The 25,814-nt window shown below is 41.9% G+C and overlaps 1 protein-coding gene across 1 annotated transcript in view; it reads left to right on the top strand.

Moving 5' to 3' along the window:
- Positions 1-251: 251 nt before the first annotated feature.
- Positions 252-25,814, top strand: part of si:dkey-233k19.3 (dynein axonemal heavy chain 11) — a 74,906-nt gene continuing 49,343 nt past the window's right edge. The window contains exons 1-37 of the mRNA XM_061231278.1: positions 252-473; positions 746-889; positions 1,192-1,388; positions 1,572-1,761; positions 2,006-2,105; positions 2,508-2,719; positions 3,066-3,299; positions 3,627-3,794; positions 6,233-6,349; positions 8,611-8,770; positions 9,255-9,360; positions 10,233-10,428; positions 10,784-10,888; positions 11,107-11,502; positions 11,830-12,162; positions 12,523-12,777; positions 13,265-13,434; positions 13,776-13,998; positions 14,274-14,390; positions 14,770-14,856; positions 15,221-15,379; positions 15,536-15,619; positions 15,709-15,867; positions 16,354-16,476; positions 16,835-16,957; positions 18,357-18,581; positions 19,098-19,189; positions 19,374-19,500; positions 19,682-19,831; positions 20,580-20,813; positions 21,602-21,733; positions 22,175-22,335; positions 22,979-23,135; positions 23,923-24,068; positions 24,735-24,851; positions 24,931-25,069; positions 25,374-25,466. Of these exons, the coding sequence (XP_061087262.1) occupies positions 252-473; positions 746-889; positions 1,192-1,388; positions 1,572-1,761; positions 2,006-2,105; positions 2,508-2,719; positions 3,066-3,299; positions 3,627-3,794; positions 6,233-6,349; positions 8,611-8,770; positions 9,255-9,360; positions 10,233-10,428; positions 10,784-10,888; positions 11,107-11,502; positions 11,830-12,162; positions 12,523-12,777; positions 13,265-13,434; positions 13,776-13,998; positions 14,274-14,390; positions 14,770-14,856; positions 15,221-15,379; positions 15,536-15,619; positions 15,709-15,867; positions 16,354-16,476; positions 16,835-16,957; positions 18,357-18,581; positions 19,098-19,189; positions 19,374-19,500; positions 19,682-19,831; positions 20,580-20,813; positions 21,602-21,733; positions 22,175-22,335; positions 22,979-23,135; positions 23,923-24,068; positions 24,735-24,851; positions 24,931-25,069; positions 25,374-25,466 (6,153 nt within the window). The remainder of the gene's footprint in view (positions 474-745; positions 890-1,191; positions 1,389-1,571; positions 1,762-2,005; positions 2,106-2,507; positions 2,720-3,065; positions 3,300-3,626; positions 3,795-6,232; positions 6,350-8,610; positions 8,771-9,254; positions 9,361-10,232; positions 10,429-10,783; positions 10,889-11,106; positions 11,503-11,829; positions 12,163-12,522; positions 12,778-13,264; positions 13,435-13,775; positions 13,999-14,273; positions 14,391-14,769; positions 14,857-15,220; positions 15,380-15,535; positions 15,620-15,708; positions 15,868-16,353; positions 16,477-16,834; positions 16,958-18,356; positions 18,582-19,097; positions 19,190-19,373; positions 19,501-19,681; positions 19,832-20,579; positions 20,814-21,601; positions 21,734-22,174; positions 22,336-22,978; positions 23,136-23,922; positions 24,069-24,734; positions 24,852-24,930; positions 25,070-25,373; positions 25,467-25,814) is intronic.

The following is a 25,814-nucleotide window of genomic DNA, read 5'->3' as shown; positions in this document are numbered from 1 at the left end:
TCACCAAGGAAACAACACGCTACTCCGCCCCCAAACCCACTCAGGATCTTTGCCATTAAGAGAACTCGTGCAGAGCTTTACTGCTTCAAGTCTGATACAAGAACTGTTTTAGAATAGAGCGATTATTTGAGCTAATATACTTATTTTCAAGTGCAATGTTTATTTGAGACGGACAAAAAAATAGCAATATGCTAAGAGTTGGTATTTCCACTGAGCAGCCAAGAATTTGATTTACTGAATTATCAAAAAACATGTCTGACGAAGAGGATGACGCTTTCTGTTTTGCAGAAGATGAACGAGTCCAGTTTATTGGAAATAAGCTTTGCCTAATATTAAAACTTAAACCTGAAAGATGGGATAAATATGTATCCGTGGAGGACAACCAGAAAGTTCTAACGGACTTTTTTGAAAAGGATGTCAAGATGTTGGTCTTTAGTGTGACATCAGCGGGGGTTTTAACTGCTTCCGAAAAAGTAAGTAGTGACAAAAACAAATGTTAACAATACACGTCCACGACCATTTTGTAATTAAATCAGAAATTGTAGCTTACTTGAAGACTCGCATTTTGTACCAGTGCGGTAATTATATTAGAAGTTTGTTTAGATCTAGCTAATGCGGTAAACCAAGGTAGACTACGTGTCAAAGAAATGTTCCCGTGAACATTAACATGGATGAGGCGCTTTACTGGTGACAGAAATGTGCGTGATAGCTGTTGTGTGTGCGTTTTGTATATTTCTACGTTTAGGTGCCACGTGATTTTAAGAACAGAGGAATATATATCCTCAAGAACCAATCTACCGTCATTCCCGCGGAAAATTATAAGAAATATTTACTCTTTGGAATATTGACACCGGCGTTATTGGAACATTTATCAAATACCGTGGAGCAGGTAGGCCTAACTTAATTCAAAGCACGAAAGGTCAAACTTCGCACGTTGCAAAATGTAATTCAATGTACAAATTCAGAACATCCATCAACATGTTTACTATGTCTACAATAACGCACAAGTATTTATTGCATTATTTCATATTGAATTAATATTAATGTACAATATTATTAATATAGCATATTATATTCTGAGATAAGCAATGGAGATATTTGTCCAATATCTGTGGTAAAGCTGCTGACAAAAGGCTACTGAAGTTTTATTCATAGATGACTGATGGACAATTATGTGTTTGTTTTGTCAAGGTCTTTGTGCCAGTTCTGTCAAACACAAGTAATCACAGGACTTGGCCTCATTTGATATCTCAAGATGTCAGTTGGCACACAGATAATTTGCAGAACAAGGTGCTGGTTGTGAGGGGACGGTTTTCTGGGAAAACTGTTCTTCCTATTCCCGCTGTAACATCCAGGATTGAAGGCAACCCACAGACCAACATAAATATGTAAGAAAAACTTGCCTAGTAATGCCAGAATCTTGCCTGTAGTGGACTGATAGCCATGTGCCAGTGTTTTTTGCATTAGAAATGTGAGTTGGTTGGTCTCTATTTAATCCAACTACTGAGCAAATGTTTGAAAATAAAACAGGGACTTGAGTGATTAAATACAGGTTTCTATCACAACCATAGGCAAGACTGCTATGACCGGACAATGGTTCATGCTATTGAGACCATGGTCATCAGCTGGACCCATCAGATCAGAGAGGTTCTGAGAGAGGATTCAGCCAGGCTTCTCCTGCAGGGTTCGAACCCAGGGCCTAGCGCTGAGCTGGACTTCTGGAAGTCCCGGAAGGAGAACATGCAAAACATTTATGAGCAGGTATATATATACATTGAGGTACAAACTGTTGAAAGATGTAAACAATGCTTTGTGTGTGTGTGTGTGTGTGTGTGTGTGTGTTCCTTTCGCTAAATTCAGACATTTAAACACTCATAATGCTATGTGAAAAAGAGTGAAGTCTTACCAGTCATTGACCAGAGATAACAATGCTGATGATTTCAGGCTGGACACTTTTCCCATAATTCACAAAATGAATAGTTAACGAACACCCTTTTCGTTTCAGCTTCAAAGCCCTGTTATCCAGAAGATGAGGAAAATCTTGGAAATGACTGAGAGCAGCTATTACCCCACTTTCAAAACAACAATACAGGATGTGTCTGATGGTAAGAGAAGCATAAAAATATCTCTTAGTCAGACTGCAACTTCATATGGGTGTCAGTTTCAGATATTAGGTTTGCAAGGATTTCATATATTGTCATCATTAATGTATTGATATAATCATGTAATAAAGAGCTTTGACCCTGAAATTGTAAAAGCCATTGGGTAAAATTTAGAGATTTGGAGATTGTAAAAAGAGTAATTTGTGGGGTTTTTTTCCTCATTATTATATTAATATTGCGTTATGCAAACTCATACAGCTGCTGGTCCTTTATGTAGCTGTGCTGTGCATAGCTTTATTCCATGTTCACATTCGTAGCTAAAATCACAAGGGATTTTTCAGTGCTTTAATCCACACCTAGTTTTTGAAGCATTTGCCTGGCTAAGTTTATGATTGTGTATCTCAGCCTTGCAGGAGGCCCAGGATGTGGAACTTTACCTGAGGCCACTGGGTAGACTGCTGTCCCAGCTGGAGGAGGAGGAGTTCCGGGGTCTGCAGCCTCTCATTGCCCCTCTCTTCCACCTGCTCTGCCTCGTGTGGACGCACTGCGACTCCTATCGCTCTCCTGCGCGCATCGTGGTTCTGCTGCAGGAACTCGGCAACCATTTCATCCAGCAGGTATCTCCCCAGGGAGAGAGCATGGAGCTAAAGTGATGCAAAACAGGGTCACTTCAATGTAATCTAACCGCATTGGACTTTGTCCACCTCGATGCTCGCTAATGACTCAAGTCGATTGAATGCCGGTGGTCTACTAGCATGAGCTGTGCAGTCCTTGGGCATGGTAGCTGCAACATCTCACTACCAGTTTTCAGTCTGTAGTTTCTCCAAGCTATGTCCCCCCTCAAACACACACAAACTCCTCACAAGATACATGGTTGTTAAAATGCAAAAATGTCAGCGATTTTCATACTCCGCATTCTCCACATTCTCCACATCTTCTTATTGCCCCCACCCTCCCATGCAGGCCACTGTGTTCCTGCGCCCTGAGCAGCTGCTGAAGTCAGAGACTGAAGAGGCCCTCGAGCAGGTGCAGGCTGCAGTGGCGCTTTTCCACTGTGTTAAGGAGACCTTCTGGATGTACAGAGAGAAGCTGCCCAGCTATGTGACCTCAGGAGAGGGGCATGTGGCCTGGGACTTCCCCTCCTCCCTGGTGTTTGCACGCTATGACCACTTCCTGACTCGACTCCTGCAGCTGGAGGTGAGCCCTCACCTGTAATGACCGCTCAATCGACTAATTATCTCACATACCAACGACTCTGTTTCCTTCATGTTAATTCTACCTTGAGGGGTTATTTTGCATGGGTGTGGGGGATTGCAATTGCCCCTGTTAAAAACCTGGACTTGCAAGATATACTTCAAGTAACTTTAGTGTAACTTTGTTGTGAACTCATTTCGCCTTGTCTACATGGATATGCCTGATTATGTACAGATTTGTGTGTGTGTGCATGGATGTGCATTTGTGTGTATTCATGCGCATCCATATGGCTTTGTGTGTGTGTGTGCTTGTTGGGAATGCGGGCTCCAGGATCTGCTGACCATCATGCATGAGTTCCAGCGGTTGGAGAAACTTGAATTCGGGGGGACCAAAGGGAAAGTGTACAGCGAGCAGGTCTCTTCTATGTACAAGGAATTCATGGAGCTTTGCAACATGTTCAAATGCAGTGAATACAACCCCTTGGATTACAGCAGACAGGTAATACTGAAGCCGCATCTCCAGCCTAGATAACATTGTTTTTTTACAGAATACAGAAGACCCAACAGCAAACCGTTCTGTGCAACTGGGCATTTCACACACAAGAGCAGTTCATCTGTGTCTGTGCCACATATGGAAATAGTCAGTGTTTTACTCTAATTATACTTAAAATCTAAAAATGTTTTAATACTGTATCGAAAGAGTAGTCACTGACACTGATGTAATGAGAGAGTAGCTGATAATATGTAGAAAATGCTTTATGAAGACCTCATGAAATCACTTTTTATGTGAAGAGTGGACAGAAGAACTGCTGCCAGAGGTCCCATGCGTCCACATCATTTCTTTCTTTCTCTTCAAACAGAAGGGATGCAAAGAGATTATTCTTCTGTTTGGGTATTAAGTATTTGATGACTCACAAGCCTTAAATCATAATGTGGTCACTTGTAAAGATGTTATTGTCTCATTCCGATAACACTGGCCTGAGGCAGACTTCGGCCCTGTGCTTGTTTACATGAATAACATATCCTGTAATTAAATGACACTTATACTGCCGCGCCTCATGGGTTTCTAGTGTAAGACAGGCCAGACGTGTTCAGTCTTATCCAGAAAGGGTCGTTAAGCTTGGTATCTGTTTAGCCCAGCACCATAACACCTGATTCTGATGTTAATGCTTGGCTAAAACAATAACCTGCACTCACAGCAACCCTTTTTGAATAGGATTGGGCACCCCTGCCATAGACTATATGTAAGTGATACTCAAATATGGCCCTTGTATAGTGTGGCTGGTTTCCGCTCATCAGTACTGAGTTAAATCTCTGGGCATTAATTAAAACAGTGGCATTAATTGACCAGATAACTATCAGATAGAAAAGAAAACTGGCAGTACTACTGCCTCAAAGACCAGATTTGGGCACCCATGCCCATCCCCCTCATACTCTTGAATGTCAGCTATAACATCATTACGGACCTCATGCTGTTGCAGTTCCTTGAAACTAGAGAATGTTCCCAACCTGAATGATTTTATACATGCATAGCATACTGCACCGAAGTAGAACAGTTGTAGCTATTGTGTTCACTTCTTACCTTTTCCATGGTATTCCGTGGTCTTGAGCCCATTTTGATTTTTAGTGATTCATTCTCAAGAAATCAGAAACCCCATTAGTATAGTACCATTAAGATAACGTATCTGGTCCTGCATACACAGATAAGAGGGGCAATTGTGGTCACACAGTGGTGGAAGCCAGCTTGCCAACAGGGAGATAATAGGTTTGTTGCTGGTAACACACTGTTTAATGCTAACAGTCAAAACCAGGCATCTGGCAACAAGGCCCATTTCCTCTCGGTCCTGTGCATGATGACCAAATGTGTATCCTGTAGTCAGGTGTTTCAGTCATCTGCAGACCTGCTGCGTCCTGCTGATTGCTTTCTCTGGAAGTGTTTCCATGCTCTTGGGCAGCAGCATGGTGTAGTGGTAAAGGCACTCATCTTGGGTTGTTCAGGCTGGGGCCCTGCAGTGATACTGTTGAATAAGGTACTTTGATTGGCTTTGTGCTTTGTCGAACATCCAGTTGCATAAGTAGATTGTATGATAAACAGGGTAGGGGTCATTTCTGTTTCGATTCAGTTAATTTGGAAAATGAATTTAAATTAAATTAATGAATTAAAAACTCTCCATAAAGCATCACGGCTATTCTTAAATTCTTCTTAAATTTATTACTTTCATTTACTGAATTGATTGAATTAAAGTTGACCCCAGCCCCGATGTGAAATATTAGCAGCGTAAGCCTTTCAGGGTAAGGTTCTTAATCTTTTTTATTTCTGGTAAAAAACCAAAGTGTATGAATTGGTCACAGAGTAGATATAATATATAGAGACATATGCACAGGGTTATGGACAGACTATCAGCATTATGAAGAATATGAGTCTAAATAAATCCACTTGCGCTTAGAGAATATTGTGTGAGTGGTGTCACGCTGGGAGAAGACTCCTGCTGGCAATGACTTCAAAGCTGTGGATATTAATCCCTTCACCGCATCAGTGACAGAGACGGAGAAGGAGGACCTAATTTAATTACTTCTGCCGAGGATAGACCTCAGGGAGTCATCCCATTCACGCATGATTAACGCACTATGGATATGTATGTGTGGAGGGGTCGGGCATTGTGCAGATGGGGCAGAGTACTGTAGAGATGGGGTCAGAGCTTTTACATCATTACAGACAGAGTTTAATGATGAGCATTTAAAATCTTGGTGAAGCTATTTGATGTTTTTCCGTGGGTACACCAGGTAAATGGCCTTCAGAAAGGGTGATATCCAGCCAAACAGTTTGAGAAAAGTTTCATTTAGCCTATATTACATTATGAATGTCCAGATTTGCAATATAAGCAATTATTGTTCATGGTTGACGGTGCTCTTGTTTGTTTTTTTTTTCACCCCAAGGAATTTGAGTGTGACTATGAGTTTTTCAAAGAAAAGGTCTTGGACTTTGACCGGCGTCTTGCCACTGTTATATACCTGGCCTTTCAGGACTGTGCAAGTTTGGAGTCAGCTTTCAAGGTAGGAACATTGCTAGAATTTATCAATGAGTCTATTAAGACAGATTGGTTATGACTACTCCAATTAAAAGGATCATTTTGAGTTTTCCATTTGAAATTTGAAGTTCTCTTGACTGAATGAGGATTTTGGCAATACCCTATATTGTGTATTCCCCTTCCTGGCTCACATATCTCTCGTTTATAGAGTGTTACAGTTTGTAGTCCTAAAACACAAAAGTGAGTTAGCATTTTTGAGCCACAGGTTCCCTTTGTCCCATAGGGATTTCATTTAATGCAGAAAATAAGGTCTGTAGTTAACATAAGCCTTCGAAAGTTTCACATTTTGTTGATGTTACACCCGTTAATATCTAATACCCCATTAATACCCATTAATTCCCGTCACACAACATAGGCTACACCCATTAATCTCAACTGTATATTACAAGGCTGTTATCTGCTTTAGAAAGGCACATTTCTACCACGTTGCTATATTGAAACTAGAAAAACAGCCACATTCAGCCGGCCACCACTTTACATGACATTATTGGCATTTGGCAGACGCTCTTATCCAGAGCAACGTACAGTTGATTAGCAGGAGACAATCCTCCCTTAGAGCAGGGTTAAGGGCCTTGCTCAAGGGCCGAACAGCTGTACAGATCATATTGTGGCTACTTTAGAACCACCGATCTTGCGGGTCCCAGTCATTTTCCTTAACCACTACGCTACAGGCTGCCCCACTTGAGATTCATACTACTCCACATGACAACCATTGTAGTTTCAATGTGGCAACTTGTTAGCAACTTAGCTTTTTAAAGCGCATAACGGTTTTGAAATTCATGGTTGGAGATATTATGTAATTTATGTTGTAGAACAAAATGTGCTGCTCTCTTTATGTTAACCACAGACCTTATTTTCTGCATAAATAGAAATCCCTATGAGGAAAAAAAAGGGAAATCTTCCTGCAAGAAGATATCATCACTGTAACACTATTGATTTAAAAATAGGCTATAATTTATGCATATTGTTACAATTTCCTTTTGCATAATAATTTGAATAGTATTTGCTTATTTCTCTATTTTTCTATGTTTTGCCCCCTTTATTCCTGCATTACAATACTATTTTGTATCTCAGACTCTCACCCCTCTTCCCCTGTATGCTTCTTTCAGTCTCTGTTGTGCTTGTTGCTGTAAGAGTTGTCACCTAACGCTCCCCTCTTGATTATTGCTCACAATCTTGTCTATAGCACACAAGCATGCTTTGCCCGGACACACTCTCTTGAAGGCTAACCTTGAACATATGCCTTTTTATTATTATAATTCTCAAGGATATGGCAGTGTATATTTAATAGTAATAATGCCATATTTCTTTGTATGAGTATAATTGTAGGAACCCGTCCAAAGAACCCCTTCTAAACGTTCACCAAAGTAGCATTCCTGCCTCTCATACAGTGTTGTTGAGTTCACTTCACTCTGGTCACATATACATATTTTTACAATAATACTGTCTTTAAACTAAAACTATTCCGTTTCAGTCATATTTATATTTTTTGTTTTGTCAAAGGAGCAGTTTTGTTCACTTTGTGAACTGTTTTTCATGTAAATCTTGTACATTGTTTTTTGCTCTCATCCTATTCATTAAAATGGAGCAGACATTGGAAGGACAAGAATGGAGCAGGCATTGTCAGTATGATGCCAAGAGATGTTGAATATGAAAGCGTACAGATCTGGGTCTGGTGTACAACAAACATATATTTTAATGCTTTAGTGTCACAGTAAGCTTTTATGCACACACACCTTCCAATCTCTAGCATGACAGAGATCTGTTCATTACTGGTCATGACCCAGTTCACAATCCTGACATCAGCTTTCCTCTTACAAAGACCTCAAGGTATGAGAGACAGCGTCTTTGTAAGACCTGAATAAAGAAATGGCCTCTATAATTGTTTTTCTAATTTTATTTTATTTTTTTTCCGGGTGAGAGCAGAATTATATCAGCGTAATTGTTGTAATTGTGCTATATTCTAATTTTTATATAATAACTTTGCATCTTAAGTAACTTGTTATGAAATGTAAAACCATACGTACATACAAAATTAATGTTATGGGTTCGTTTTTATGGTTTGGACCATGATTTTGGATTTAGGAATACAACTGAAGGATTTAATATTGTTGTCATGTTTAAAATATTATTTTACTTTTACACTGTTGCAAGTAGTACACATAATATTCCGTAATATAATGTTTTAAAATATGGTAAAATGGTATTATTTCTGATTGGGTAAAGCTGCTGGCTGTGTGTGGGCGTTTCCTGGAAAGACCCGTCATTAAGGAGATCTTCAGCCCCAATTTCCTCATCCTGCTGCAGCTTTTCGACCAGGAGCTGGGGAGGTGCAAACACCTGTATGACTCCCATACACAGCAGGTATCCCTGGGAAATGTCCTATGTTGGCGATGCACATTCGCTAGGCTTTTGGAGAGTGAAGTTTGTCCACTCAGACATTTTTATTGGAATTCACATTACTCAATATAACAACGGTTTTTCCATAAGTATTTCTTAATTTTATACTGTCCCTGGGACATGAATTTGGCTGGAAGTAATTAGAACATTCAGAGTCAACGGGCCATTCATGGAGAGCCTACAAATATTTGTTATCTCCACCAACACATACCCTGAGTTTCCCAAAAAATCGATATAAACAATCCATATATCACTCAGTGCAAAGCTCATGTCTGTGTGCCCCAAGAGAACCATACTACATAGAGTAATGCATTTTGTTCAGCAATAGCTTACTGTCTGTGTTCTGTTTATGCTCTGGTAATGATTCTGAAGCATTTTCTTCAGAAGCTGAAAGGTGCGTGTGATGCCACTTGGTAAAATACCGTTCACTTTAATATTTCCTTTTGTGTAGGTGGAGGGCAGTGTGGGAGTGTTGAGCAAAAACATGCCTCTGGTGTCAGGTTCCTTAAAGTGGGCAAGAATGCTGAAGGAGAGAATCCAAACCCCATGGACAAACCTTAGCTTTGTAGAGGATGCGTGAGTGTTCCTGCCTGTGCACAGTTGTGTCTGTGTGCTTTGTACTTCTTAAGCAAATTGTTATTGTGCCCTTTTTTGACTCAAGTACAGCGAATGAAGTAACTGTGCAGTTTGTGCGTAACTATGCAGAAACAATGTGGATAAACATCAGCCATTGTGATCTTTGGGGCTGCCAGTAACTTAGTGGCTAAGGTACGTGACTGGGACCCAGGTTGGTGGTTCAAGCCCCGGTGTAGCCACGATAAGATCCGCACAGCTGGTGGGCCCTTGAGCAAGGCCCTTAACCCCACTTTTCTCCCGGGGGATTGTCCCCTACCTAGTCTAATCAACTGTAAGTCACTTTGGATAAAAGCGTCAGCTAAATAACATATTTATTGTTCATTCAAATATTATTATCATCCTCAATAAATCTCAGTCACAGACATTAATACAGTAAAATCCAAGATGAACTGAAAAGATACAATTTCTGATGAATGTTATCACAGTTTTTTCAGCCAATCAGTTAATCAATAACAAAGAACTCATTTCATCTAGCACACTGTAATGCTAAAACAAACATTATTATTCACTATTTGCACAATGTTGTGCCCTTGAATGATCCTGTAAAACAGGTTCTCTGAAAAATGTATTGACTCCTTTATATGCCATTTTAGTCCATTATGCATTTCTTGTTACTACACATGTTTATAGCAGCAAAATAAATATACACAAGTTGCTACACTACCAGCAACCAGTGCCCTACCAATACAAGAATGTGATTGTGAAAACTGTTCCTTAGCTTCTGATATTGTCTCTTCCATGACATCTTTTGTGCAGCGGTTGTGATTATGTTTATACATGCACTTTGAATGGCGGGTCCTTTTCCCCACCAGGGCCGTGGAAGGGACACAAATGAAGCTTCTCCACCAGAAATACATGGAAATGCTGAGCCTCCTGGACCAGCATGAGGAAAAGGTCTACTCCAATTGGTGCAGTGGTCTGGACCAGGTCTGTCAATTCAACCTGGACCAGCCCCTCATCAAGAGACATAGGTCTACAGGTCTCCTTTCTGTCAACTTTAACCCGCAGGTAACATTCAACAAGCTGACATCAATAATTGTGTGTTCTTTGACATTTTTTGTTTTGTTCAGTACTTCACCACTTTGTTTTGATAATTGTAACTGATTGATTCGATTGGTATTGGTATTCAAAATTGGTATGTTCTTAGTGAAACATTTTAAGCACAAATTGGAATAAGTGAACCCAATTTGAAACGAAATACTGTAATGTTTGATGACGATTTAGCCATTCCGATGAAAAGCGTTATTAATGCTGTGGAAGAAAATGTTTTCTATATTCAGTCTATTATAAATGCCATACTTTGCATTTTGTGGGTTATGTCTTGAGGCCCGGAATGTTAAGGCCTGCTTTGTTTTCCCTGCAGCTGCTGGCTGTCCTGAGGGACGTGAAGCACTTGCAGATGCTTGATCTGACGAACATCCCTGGAGCCGCTCTGGCAGTCTTCCAGAAGAAAGACGTCTTTATTATGGTATAAAATGGTTTGACAGTGTTATGGTACACTGCAGTCATGTGGGTTTCAAAGGGATCATCTCTAAGGATGCAAATCAGCAGATGTATTATATGATGTAGGCTGGTCTTGTATCTTCTTTTGGTCTTCATCAGTATGTGGGGAGTATATGATGGTCGTTAATTGGTTCACATAAGCATGTGCATAATCTGTGCTTGTTTCTGATTGGTCCTCCTCAGTATGTGGGCAGTCTGCAGCTGCTGGTCCAGCTGTACAACAAGCTGAAGCAAACAGTGCTGGAGGTGGAGCTTCCCCTGATCAAGGCGGAGCTGGCGGGTATTGACGGACAGCTGCACGTGGCGGAGGCGGAGCTTACGTGGCAGGACCAGCGGTGCTGGGATTACATCACCGCCATGAAGGAGGCGGTCCAAGACCTGGAGCGGAGGGTCCAGAAGACCAAGGACAACGTGGAGGCAATCCAGACTCTCATGAAGAGATGGAGCGACCAGGTCATGTTCTGCAGGAAGGACAACAAAAAAGACACCCAACTTATGCTGGATGACAGAGTCGACCGACTAGCTAAGAGATACAGCGCCATCCAGAGGGATGGACAGCTCATCCACAGACTCACAGAGGTGATATCCTTGCAGCTTCCTGTTTGTACAGGCTTCCTGATTCACTTGAATGAATGAACTACACGTATCTAATTAAACATCTTGTAGCAGTTTGTGACCACCAGTGGTTGATGCTGAGGAATGAAATCAGAGAAATGATACTTAATTGCATGATGTATTACATGAAATGTATTGTCGTTCCATGCCCAGGTCAATCAATGAAAAGAATACCTGATTCTCACCTGACCTGGTTAATGAATTAATTTGAGATCAGCAGGACATATTAATAATAAAAGGTTTGAATTTGAGTTTGAGACACGTATCTGACACGGTGATCATATTTCTCAGGAGACCCTGTCCCTCTTCAGGGCCGACCCTTTGTCGGGCGCCTGGCGGCTGTATTTGGAGCATGTGGATGAAATGGTGGTGGACGGCCTCTTCAGTGCCATCGCTCGCTCCCTGGAGTTCTTTGTGGAGAACACAGAGAGGGAGGTTCGGCAGGCTCCTCTCTTCCTGGCCCAGATGGTGCTGAGCGCCCACGTGATCAGCTTCCGCCCCTCCCTGGACAGGGACGTGGGAGACGGGTTCTACGACCTGGTGGAGGGGCTGCTGGGAGATGTGTTCAGAATGTCCGCTCAGGTGAAGAGGGTGGCAGCACACCTGGGCATGGACAACTACCAGGTGAGGAAGGGAGAGGCCAAAGCTGACACTTCTTCTGAGCTTTAGGAACAAAGTCTCTTAGTAATTACTGTACTACTGAAATTATCAGTGGAACTGCTAACTGATAACTTTGTGTGACTCCAGTGCAGCCTATATGGAGTGAAAATTCTCATCCTAATTTTGCTTTAAATACTGAACATTTTGCTGTGTGGGTCATGGTTAATAATAATAATAATAATAATAATAATAATAATTGTATGTTCTGTACCATGTGTACTGTAATACTTCCTCAACAAATGACCTAATAATACATTGGTAAAAAAAATGAAAGCTGGTGCTGAAACTGGTCTAACCACTTTGGTGTAAATTTTGGCTTCAAAGCATGACATGGAGGACATGCTGGACCTCGCAGAGCTGCGGCAGGAAGTGATGGAGCGGGTAAATGAGGTGATAAAGAAGGCCCTGCAGTACCGTGGCGTGTATGACTGCTACTCCCAGCTGTGGCTGGACGACAGGGCAGAGTTCATGAGGCAGTTCCTCCTGTACGGCCACACTCTGACTGCAGAGGAGCTGGATGGCTTCGGAGAGGAATCGTTCCCTGAAACTCCACCTACCATCGAGCAGTTCAAAGAGCAGGTGATGTCATGGTCTGGAACAGGAACCGTCTGTGGTTGCTGTGGTTTTAGGAGCTGAATTCAGAGCTACACTTTGATTCCTACAATCTTTGAAGTACATAAATTGCCATTTTCTAGTGTAACGAGTGTAGTTCAGATGTAGAGAAGATGAGGCCACTCTCCTAGAGCCTGTATAGCTCATGGTTCCCTTGACTGAGAGTCTGATTATTATCTTCATAGGCCATGTGGATAGTGATGGCCACAGTTTGAACACCAACCTACATCTGTTTGCATGTAAAAATCCCCCATCTGGGGTTGGTCTGGACTGGATCCTTCTACCTCCTGCCTTTAGTTTAAGCTCCACACTGCCCTCTACAGGATGTAGCAGTTGCAGGAATTGGATGACTGGATGCACAGAACTGGCAGTTGACCTATTGATAACTGATTTTTGACTGGCCTCAAGATTCATTTGAGCTTTCATTCTGTGTTTTTTTTGGTTGTTTTTTCAGATTGATATTTATGAAGCCATGTATATCCATGTCACCAAGATTGAAGACTCTAAAGTGTTTGAGAATTGGTTCAGAGTGGACGTCAAAGCCTTCAAAATGAGTCTTTTAAACATCATCAAAAAGTGGAGCTGGATGTTCAAGGAACACCTCATAACATATGTTACAGACAGGTGATCCTGTGATTTTTCTACATCCGTGTTAATAAATCAGTGCTACCGTGTCTACAATAATGGTTTACATATGATATTAGAAAGTCACTATTATTCAGTCAGTCTACCTGTAATATTGACTATAAAGTCAGTGTTGAATCTTGTTGAATAATGAAATTGTTGAGCATGCTCTTATACTGTAGATGCCTATGGTTCTAACTTGTTACTTGTGCTTTTTATTAAAAGATGCAGGCAATACGTAGAATACAGTAGAGCACCAGTGAGCTCAGAGCTCAGTACCATGAAGAGGGTCATCAGCTCTGTGTAATTCACTGTGTGGCCCTTGTCTCTTGCCCCCTCAGTCTGTACGAGTTGGAGGAGTTTATCAGGGTGACTAACGAGGGGCTGAAACAGCCGGTGATAAAGGGGGACTACGGTGGCCTGGTGGAGGTGATGGGGCTTCTGCTGGCTGTCAGAGACCGTCAGCTGACCACAGACAAGCTGTTTGAGCCTCTGAAGGCCACCATCGCTTTGCTGGAAGGGTACGGACAGCGAATGCCTGAGCACGTGTACACACAGCTGGAGGTAAGAGGCCTACAAGTTCTGCTCTAGGTTTTAGTGAATAACCATGAACAGAGATGGTATTCATGAAAGGAGATGCAAACTGTCATGAATTAATGAAATACAGAAATAAAACTCAATGCTACTGTTTAACAGTTCAGTTAGTATCACTGAACATAAAGCTTTCCTGTACATCTCCTGGGCCTTTGCTTCCTTTGATTTCCTTTATGTCCTTTACTTCTGCATGTTTGCTGTACATTTTCTGTACCTTTCTCCTCCCACTGTTCTTCTTCCTCCAGGAACTCCCTCACAAGTGGAATGGCACCAAGAAGCTGGCCGCGTCAGTTAAGCACGAGGTCGCACCCCTACAGACTACTGAAGTATCTGTCATACGCAGGAAATGTGTGGCCTTCGAGGTTTGTTTGTGATGCATCCTGTTTGTCTTGTGATCTGTGGTTCTGTGCTTCATATTGTTTTCACCGTTAACATTGTGTGCAGTATTAACATTTATACACCAAAAATGTATTTTCATATTTTAGCATCCTTCTGTACATTGAATAATTCCTGTGAATGTATGGAAAAACTCTGAATATATTTTCAAATGCATGCCAATATACACATGTAACTACAGTTTTATGAATTCAGGTTGACAATCCGTGCTTAAAGACACACTGAAACGGAAGTTAGAGCAGCTAGTGTGTCTTAAAGCGCTGTCTCTGATAGTCATCCAGAATTCATAGAACTGTAGTTACATGTGTAACAGAAAACTCTCTTTTCTGTTTTCTCATATAACAGATTAAGCAGAATAAGTTCAGAGAGAAGTTCAGAATGGAAGCCCCCTTCAAGTACAGTGCTGTGAAACCGTACACTCTGCTGCAGAAAGTATATCTCTTCTATTTCACCTTTTAAAAACCTTGTGGGGCTATTGTTTTAAAGTGTGGAAGTGTAAATCCATTTTGGAGTAGAACTTTTATTTATTAGTTGACAGTACAGTATCACAAAAACATAAAGGTGTAATATGTACTATGTATGTGGAAGGAAAATGGGATAATATATATATATATAGTAACATTGGTACAGTGGTAAAAGGCTTAAAACCTTAAGAATCCTATATCAGTTTGTTTTTTACAAAATCATGAATTGACTGGGGATGCAATACAATAAAAGTAGCTATGGATAATATTTACCTTGGTGAAGAAACAAGAATGTTTTGTCTGTAAAAGAGACGCTGTGCTTATTGCGTCAGGCTCACAGAGAGATTAGGACTTTAGAAGAGGAGATGTCCAAGCTGCAGGAGTCCAGCCTCCTCTTCGAAGTGAGCGTGCCGGACTACAGACAGCTCAGACTCTGCCGCAAGGAGATCGTCATCCTCAAACAAGTCTGGGACATTGTGGTGTACGTGCACGTGAGTGTCCTCTCTGTGAGCCATTTCAGTGGACGAAAGCAGCTGATCGCAATGCCAAACTCATTTACCCTGTCAGTCTGGAGCCATGGCCATCTGGTCGCACGTCCTCTGTCATAATGGCATCACTCCGTCTCATTGCCTCTGCTGTCCTTGCAGTGCAGCGTAGAAGACTGGACAAAGACTCCGTGGAGAGAGATCAATGTTGACCAGATGGATGCAGAATTAAAGAGATTTGCCAAAGTAAGGCCTCCTGCCTCTTGACATCTCACCAGAATCTGCTGGCGGTCATGCCTCAGTAATAAGCCGTTTCCTGCTTCCTGTTTGGACAGGACATGCGGACGCTGGATAAAGAGGCTCGGGGCTGGGATGTGTACAGCGGACTGGACCTCACAGTGCAGAACCTGGTGACCTCACTGCGGGCGGTGACCGAGCTGCAGAATCGGGCCATCCGAGACCGGCACTGGGCCCAGCTCATCAGCACCGCTGGGGTGAGTCTGTCACGGGCTCTCCACTACAACACCAGCGCTTAACAAGTCACAGGTCGCAGACAGGCCACAGTGTAGCATGACGGTTTGGGAACTAGGCTTGGGACTCACTGGTGGGTCGTGGGTTTGATTCCTAGCTAGAGTGCTAGTATTAACCCTTAAACAAGGTACTTAACTTGAATTGCTCCAGTGAAATATCCATTTGTGTAAATTGATTGCATGTAAAGAAAAAAAAAAAAGATCTGTGTAAAACAGAACATCTAACATAGGCCTTAATGTAATGTCATTCATCAGCTATACTTATATGACAATATAAAGCAAATATTTATATTTGTACACCTATCCTGAAAAACCATACACATCACACATGATTGGCACTTGCCTGTATCACATGCTCTGGTGGCCACTTAGTCTTCAAGTTTAGCATTTTACAAATACGGTGTATGCTGTATTTAAAAGTGTGTGTGCATGTGTATCTACTCTGCGCAGGTGGAATTCACCATGACAAACAGTACCACCCTGGGCAATCTGCTGGCCCTGCAGCTCCACAGAGTTGAGGACGATGTTCGCAACATAGTGGACAAGGCAGTCAAGGAGATGGCCATAGAGAAGGTCCAGCTGTCTTTCAGTCGATTCTGTGAACTGAGCGCAGTTGCAGTAAAACAGCTCATTTTTCACAACATTTTAGCCAGTTCTTGCATTATGTTATATAACTGTTGCTAAGCAACAGTTGATCATACTCTGTTTGAGGCAGTATAATGAATGAATGTATTTTAGCTCCAAATTGACTGTTTTCCATAAAGTCTGTAAATCACTAAAAAAGGTTACAATTTCTGCTGTGATCTTAATTAAAGCTTTTTTTATGCAACTTCAAAAAGCAGATTTTATAATGAAACAGTTCCTCAATGTTGTCCTCAATTTGCAATGGTGTATAAATACATGTTTATGACATTTGATTGTTTTCTTACAGGTTTTAAATGAAATCAGTCAGACTTGGACCATCATGGAGTTCTCCTATGAGGAGCATTACCGAACCTTCACTCCACTTCTGAAATCAGATGCAGATTTGATTGAAACTCTAGAGGAAAATCAGGTGCATTTAAAAAGCTTCACCTATCTGTCACCTATCTTTTTAGAATAACAAAGGTTCTTGCGAAGGACAGCTAAAATAATGAACAATGTTGAGCCTTGCAACTAGAAGGTTGCATGTTCCGATCTCCAGTACCATTATACTCATGTGAATGCTAATTCCCAGGTAATTGAGAGTGTGTAAAATGTAAGCTAAGACGTTGCTATGGCAATGAGCGGGCACATAATTATCTTTTATGTGCAATGAAAAATTAACAAGTACACTTTCATATTTTTTTAGAAGTGGAATTAAAATTTGGTCTCCCGAACATCAAAAAAAAGATTAGCATTTTGTTTGTATGACTTGATGCAGAATGCCCCAAAGGGAGTTTTGTGCGGTTTTGTCTGTCTGTCATGAAGATGACACACGGTGACATGACCCCAGCCTTGAGCGTCCTGCAGTAGGTCCTGGTGCTGACGATGTGATGAATAGCAGGGGTGCTTTTGGGCTTTCTCTCAGCACGGGCGGGAAATCTCAGCCACCCAGCTGTATTGAGTCTCTGGATTTACGGGTCTCCCTGGCTGACAGGCCTTTGTTCCCCGGTGAAGGTCTTTGTTAGCATGCTCTGTCTGCTGGTTCAAGCTGGGGTGAGATCCCTTTATTACATTAGAACAGACCTCTACCCAATGTGTCCACATTGATTATTCCTTACAAGGCCATTCCCCACCCCCGATATTCCCACTGTGTCCAAACAAACAAAAAATGACAAGTGGAGCTGAATAAATGAAGTATTTCAGTGACAGACAGAAAGGATTTGTGAATCTCCAGAGCTGGAATGCAAGATACATCTGACAGACTGGGTTTGATTGATTTCCTCAATCTCAGTTTTTAGAATTTTATGACTAATGGAAAAAGCAACAGTTGTTTGAATCCAGTTTCTCCTATGAATGAAAATGTGTTATTTTTTTTCATTGAATTGCTTATGTTCATTCATGTCTACAAGCACCACATTTAGATGTTTGTGTACAGGATGAAGCATTGGCATTTATTCTTTATTCATTTCAGAGAAAAAACACAATATGGTCCAAGAATGCACCATACCATATTACAGTACTGGGAGAATAGGCTATGTTAATTTCAGCCTCAGGGAGCTCCATAATGTTTGGGACAAAGACATATATTTTTTTTTTCTTGATTTCGCTCTGGACTCCACAATTCTTGATTTGTTATCAATGGTGGTTAAAGGGCAGACTTGCATCAGAGTGCTGGCAAGAGCAAAGTCCAAAAGGAACTCCCCAAGAACCCCCTCATCTGTTAAACAAGGAGACGTTTTCTCATCTGCATGCCTCTCCTAATTCAGGTGTGTATGTCTCACCCGTCTGCTCCTGACGTCCGGACACCCGTCTGCTCTTGTCTCCTTCAGGTGCAACTGCAGGCCATCCTGCAGAGCAAGCACGTGGACCACTTCCGCTCCCAGGTGTCCGAGTGGCAGAGCAGGCTCACGGTGGCCGACGCGGTCCTGCTGGTCTGGCTGGAGGTCCAGCGCACCTGGGCCCACCTGGAGAGCATCTTCATTGGCTCAGATGACATTCGCAGACAGCTGCCAGGAGACACCCGCAGGTTCCTCTCCATTGATGCAGACTTCAAGGTATCCCAGCACATGGGAATACGATGCATAGCATTCACTGATTCATTCTACCTCATCTTATTAAGTATATTTGTTGAAAATATAAGATGTGCAAATTGTGGGTGCAGATTAAGTATTTGTAATCATTAACAATGCCATTAGGATAAGCATCTGCTAATAACCATTATACTTGAAATTCTGTCATTAAGTAAGTATGCCACAACCCAATCAGATTTTCCAGAACGTTTGTGGGGATATTATGAAATATGAAAATGATATAACAATTAATATGTCATGTTCTGTAGCTGGCATACGTAATTGTGTAACATGTTGATGACCACTGGTGCAAATCCTCTAGCATATTAAACTTAGTTTACACATTCCTGTCCTCATTTATAAGCAGCAGAGGAAAATATTATGGAAGAAAATTAATTTCTAGCTGCATATTTGCATGTGATTTGTATGGCCAATAGGTCATTTATAAAATTCACCCCTAATCTGCAGTGCACTTTAAAATTCAATGATGTGTTTGTGCAGGAACTGATGTTTGGCAGTGCTAAAACAAAAAACGTCATTAAGGCCACCAACAAGCCAAAGCTGTTTGAAAGACTTGAGGATTTGCAGAACAGGTTTGTAATATAGGCAGCTTTAAAACTATTTATGCATCTTTAAAATTATATTTTTAATATCTGTGCCAGATTCATAGTCATGCATAGTCTTACTGTAAATAGGTACATTTTAATGACATGTTAATGTCTGCTCCTTGGTCAGCTCTCTGGATAACTCTCTCCCTCCTTTCTCTCCCGCTCTCAGACTGGCACTGTGTGAAAAGGCACTAGCTGAATACCTGGAAACAAAGAGACTTGCATTCCCTCGCTTTTATTTCGTTTCATCTGCAGACTTGCTTGACATCCTTTCCAAAGGCAGCCAGCCCAGAGAGGTAGACCTATCCCACAGGACACCTCAGTGCACATCAATGCCTGTTGTGTTCACTTGATGGTAGATGTGTTTTCCTTAGTTTAAGTAACAAATCAAATGCTCCCACATTTTATTTCCTCTCATTAAGCAGGAGACATGGCCTTTGCTCTGGTAAGTGTGGGTGAACCTGCTCTCTTTTGAAGGTCACGAGACACCTGGCCAAGCTGTTTGACAACATAGCAGACCTGGAGTTTGTGTCAGTGGAGGGATTGGACCGCAACGGTGCAGTGGGCATGTATAGTAAGGAAAGGGAATACGTTCTATTCCAGACCCACTGTAACTGCATCGGCCCGGTAAGACTGTTTTCGCAATATTTCTCGCTCACCCCCATCCTCCTTATACACACACACACACACATAGGAAAGAGAATTAATTGTCATTCACTCCAAGAAGACAGAACTGTTAAAGTTTTCCAGTAACACAGCACCACCTGGTGTTGCACTCTGTTTTTCTCCTGCTGCTTGAATGGGTTCCCAAACTTTCATCTCCGGGCCACTGTGGGAGGGAGGATACTTTTGTAAAATGGCCCCCTTTACCCTACACTCACTACTGACTGCAAGGCAGTCACATGCTATGCATCGTTACCATACAGTACATACTCTGATCATCACAACACTTTTAGTACAGTATAAAGATATTCATTGTGACTGTTCCAAGGGTGTATGATAAGACATTACTATATCTAATAACTAAACTGTTTCTTTTCATTTAATGTTAAAAATGGTTCATTTTTGAAATATTAAACAATATTGATCTGTGAACAAGTTTGAGAAGTCCTCCTCTAGTGTTACTCAGTGTAATATTTTAAATGTGTAATCACAGCTGATTTGAATATTTCCACATATAATACAATGTAAAGTGTCATTTCCTGAGCTGGACAGTAGAGAGGGAATTTTCTTTGTATGTTTTGTTGCATATATGTTATCATATCTATGAAATGTAAGTAATATAATAAAGCCATGAATGCAATATCAGTGATATATAGAATCAGCTGCAGTGTGGGGGACATGTTTAGTGTGAAATGGATGCTGGCCCTTACAGGTGGAGGCTTGGCTGACCTGTCTGGAGGACGCCATGCGGGAGACGGTGCGTTGTCACGTGGCAGAGGCGGTGTCCGTGTACGAGGACAGGCCCAGGGAGCAGTGGGTGCTGGAGCACCCTGCCCAGGTGGCTCTCACTGCCTCTCAGGTCTGGTGGACAACTGACCTGGACATCGTGTTCCAGAGGCTGGAGGAAGGCTTTGAGACGGCCCTCAAAGACTACCACAAGAAACAGGTAATGGTAGAGCTAGCCTCAAAGACTGATTGATATATCTGTATGTCTATTTATCTATCTATCTATCTTTTTTCATATTATAGCATATCTGAGATATATCTAATATATTTATTTGTATGTTTGTTATCACCTTCTTAGGCAACTCAATATTGTGTGCTATAATTAGCTAATATATTGATTCATGAGAAGGGTGTGTTCATTTGAGGGTGTGTTGTTTAATGTCCCTGATGAGCCAGCTAAGCTAACAGTAGTGTTGTGCCCAGCAAGGCACTGACTGCATCCTCTTTGTATTCAGCAGGGCTCATCAGTTGTAGGAAAGCATAGCCTGTCTGGTCATTATTTGGATCTGCTGTTGTCCTTGAGTATCCACAAATACGCTTGCTGATAAAGGCAGAGTAATCTGTGTTTGTTTTCAGCTGATAAATTGCTAAAGCAGCAAAGCATGAAGCTACCTCCACACAGACACACACATACACACACACACTCCCTCACTTAACTGAACATTGATAAATGAAGTACATGCCTATTTTGCTTCCAGCAAGAGGAGAATATATCACCTTCTTCAAAAGGAGCATAGTATACTCTACATTCAGATGTTATATGTATCTAGTATGTAGTTTAGAGCAATATTTTAGCTATTGTATGCAGATGTTTTACTCTGAAACTGGAATAATGTATCAAATTATAAACTGAAATATGATTTATATTATTCAATTGGAACGTATGTTTATGCACAGACGCTGCAGACTAGCCCTGAAATCCCACAAACCCTTGTGTTTCCTGACCAGATTGCTCAGCTGAACTCCCTAATAAACATGTTGCTAGGGGAGTTGTTGCCAGGCGACCGGCAGAAGATCATGACCGTGTGTACCATAGATGTCCATGCCAGAGATGTTGTGTCAAAGCTCATTGCTCAGAAGGTGGGTGGCTTTTACTGCCCAGAAGGTGACTAGCTTTTACACCCCTATAGATCAGAGCAACACATTCGGGTACTTTCCCATTTATGATCCCAGGGGCTACAAAGGGATATATTTATATTGAATCCAATGGCAATGCACTAACACACAACACAAAATCCTTCTACAAAGTAAAAAGTATTTTTTGTAATATACACATGAAATTACCTACATTTCCACTGATTATATACCCAGAATTGAGCCAAAGAAGTCTTTCAGTTTTACGCATATAAAGTTTGTGGCTTCTCTAGCTCTTTTGGGTACCGGAAGGCTTTCCGTTCTGAAGCTTTTAAGAAAGACTGTACAGAGGCGGCAGTGATTTCAACTGTAGGCATAGTGGGTTTGGCTCTCCAAGGTTCAACCACAGCTGGGGGAATTACAGTGCACCCCCTCCTGGCTGTTCAGGTGAACAACGCTCAGGCCTTCACCTGGCTGTCTCAGCTACGTCACCGCTGGGATGAAGCCCAGAGGCAGTGCTTCATCAACATCTGTGACGCACAGTTCCTCTACTCCTACGAGTACCTGGGCAACACGCCTCGCCTGGTCATCACCCCTCTCACGGACAGGTGAGTCTCTTGTCACTTCATGTCCGAAAGTCCCTTTCTGTACCCATTCTGTGGCTGGGCTGGACTGATCTGGGCACGGTTCGTCCTGCATAGAGAAATCTTTGATGTGCACCAAAGCTAAATTTGCAAGCTCCAAGAGGAAAAGGAGAATGGGAAATAATTAAATGTGAACAACGTGAGATAATGTGTGCAATCACAAGTGCTAGCCCAATGATAGGAAAAATCCTGCCAGATACAGTATGCTTCTATATGCTTTTTATATAAATGTAAAATGTGAAAACACTCTGATTCCTTTAGAATTTTCAGTAGGATTTTGTTAGAAATATTGGTAAACATTTGCTTCCTTTAAAACTGGCAATAATCTTCCACAGGTAAGGGATACGTCCGTACTTCACACAATTTACTGGCACTCATTAATGACTCTTTTCATTGGCTCTGTGCGTTCCTACACAAAGCAACACATTCATTTTTGGAATGTACTTGGGTGGAAGGGTGTCATTGTGGTTATGAAAGTATGCTCATATGTAGAAATTGAGCTCTACTAAGGTGCACCTGACCAAGATTCTTGGTTTGTCAAGTTTTTATAAAATATATGTATTTATTTTGTGAATGTGAATGTGTGTGCGGCTGTGTGAGTGCACAGGTGCTACATCACGCTGACGCAGTCTCTGCACCTGACGATGAGCGGGGCCCCAGCAGGGCCTGCCGGCACCGGGAAGACTGAGACCACCAAGGACCTGGGCAGGGCTCTGGGGGTCATGGTGTATGTCTTCAACTGCTCCGAGCAGATGGACTACAAGGTGACGGTCTCCTGAGGCAGGGGTAACTAGTGATGGAAAAGCCAGAACCCCCAAAGGGGTGGAACCATATGTGGTATAGTACTATGGTATCGATAGGAAGTCTTTGGGGGTTACCACAGAACATGCCTTAGTACATGGTTGCTTCACCCATATGTGAAGTTCATGACGCCTCATTCTCCTACTCCTCCTTACCAATGTGTAAGGTCATTAATACATGTCCAATGGCAATCTTTGTGTTGCGTTGTGGGAAGCAGATTCATAATCAGAAGGTGTGTGCTAAACAAATCACTGCACCCAGAGTTAAAATTATTCAGTTATAGTGTCACATAAATAGGTGCTGCACCTTTCCTGCCTCGCCTCACATTAATTTGAACTGTGTTCATATTTTTACTACATCACTGTGAGTGACATAGCACAGTCATGTAGAGAATATTATTAGGGTAGCATCATGGCATCCTGGTTTATGAACAGGATTAATAAGCAGAAGTGTGCTTATATACTCTGGACAAGGCATTTGCATAAATGGTAATTCAATATCCATTGGAAGTTAGATAATAGTAATGTAAAAATCATGTAAGCTGTGTACATCACTTTAGAATGCAACTACAAAAAGATATCAAAGAGTGCAAGGTATGTAAGCCATTTAGCTACAGTAGACTGACATTCAAATACATGACAGTGTGATGAAGAAAAGCTGTGCTCATAGTGTCACCTTGCAGTAATGAGGCAGTGCAGTACAGCTCTGATCCAAAGGCCACATGTAGTGACAAGGCGTCTGAATCCTCAGTCCATAGGAAACATCTATAAGGGCCTGGCACAGACCGGGGCCTGGGGTTGCTTTGACGAGTTCAACCGCATCTCTGTGGAGGTCCTGTCTGTGGTCGCAGTGCAAGTGAAGACCATCCAGGACGCCATTCGCAATAAGAGGAAAAGGTGAGGTCTGCTGGCAGCGGATAGGCCTTCACCTACCTGCTTGGAGTTTGCAGTGTGTTACACTCTGTGTGGAAAATATCATTTGAATCATATGTTAACCTGGTCTTCGAGCACAAATAAATAATTGCTGCTTGACATTCATGCTTTTTGCATAAAGGCTTAATATATGCAGCATTTATCATTGTATCGGCTCAGGGTGATTGTCACCAGAATTCTTCATCACCGGCTAGTGTCAGATTCAGTTAATGCGACAAACTACTAGTCAACATCCAATTCCTCGGATTGGGCACTGATTTATAATCTAAAGCAGGGAATTTAATCAGAATTGCTTGAGGAAATATCCAGATGTATATTGTATTGTGCAGAAAAAGTATCCTTGGAAATTCTCTTTGAGCAAAGGAACTGCAATTTTTGTTCACATTTTATGCACTATAAAGAGCAAGCATGGTTTCAAAAACTAGTTATTTTAAATTATCAGACATGCAACATAACTGGAGTTTTATACAGTCTAAATCTTAAGTTAATGCTGTTTAAAAATGATCTTTTGACCTAATGCCTTTTAAAAAGGATCTTTTACAACATTTCACAAGGCTTTGAACTTCCAGGTGCTGTCTCTCTGTCAGATTATTTTCTGACATTTTCTTCTCCCATCATCATCATCCTCAGGTTCTTGTTCCTGGAAGAAGATATCTCCCTGAAGTCATCAGTGGGGATCTTCATCACCATGAACCCTGGCTACGCAGGCCGGACCGAGCTGCCTGAGAACCTCAAGGCCCTTTTCAGGTGGGTTCTGTTCTGCCTGAGGTCCAAGCTGTCCAGCTCCACTGAGGGCCGTGGTCACCTTCCTGTCTCCTCTGCTCAGACCCTGTGCCATGGTGGTGCCGGACATCCAGCTCATCTGTGAGATCATGCTGGTGGCTGAGGGTTTTCTGGAGGCCCGGGTTCTGGCCAGGAAGTTCATCACACTCTACACACTCTGCAGAGAGCTCCTGTCCAAACAGGTAGACAAACCTGAGTCACAGCAATCCGTCTTCTCTTTCTTTGCTGCTTAGTTTTTCTTTCAAGATATACAAAGGAAAGCCGTTGAATTCATACCTGAGCTCTTCCTCATTTACCACACAGGCATACAGTACCTTTGAACCCACGATTCAGATTTTATCCACTATCATGTAATGTTTTAATTCAACAATGAGCATTCACTAATATTGCTCATTTGAAACCAATGGGTCATATCTATAAAAGTGAACATACCTAATTGTTGGTTCCCTAAGATGCAGTGACCTTGTGCCTTCATCTTCATATTAGGATCACTACGATTGGGGTTTACGAGCGGTCAAGTCTATCCTGGTTGTGGCTGGTACACTGAAGAGAGGTGACAAGACCCGACCGGAGGACCAGGTGAGTGCCCACACCTTGAAGCAGAGTGGGGAGCACTGGACTGAACCATTTGGTTAATATATCTAAAGATACAATCAGCTAGAACATGGGGGTCCCATCACTGCTTTTGTAAACATAAAAGTTATTTGTGGATGAGCCTCATGGCCTCAGATTGAATGACCTTGCTAGTGGCTGGTAGTGCTATAGGGTGACACTCAATTGTTGATTGTACTTCCAAGGGTATGGGAGGGTTCTGTTGGTTAGGGATCCCCGCTCATTGCATTCTTGTGACCCCTGCTGGTCAATCAGGCACCTGTGGCCTGCATGCAAAGGCCACATATGAAGGGTCTTCCTCTGAGTCATCTCTTT

This window comes from Conger conger, chromosome 1 (genome assembly GCF_963514075.1).
Source record: "Conger conger chromosome 1, fConCon1.1, whole genome shotgun sequence".
Classification (NCBI taxonomy): Eukaryota; Metazoa; Chordata; class Actinopteri; order Anguilliformes; family Congridae; genus Conger; species Conger conger.
This window is presented reverse-complemented; position numbering and strand designations above follow the sequence as displayed.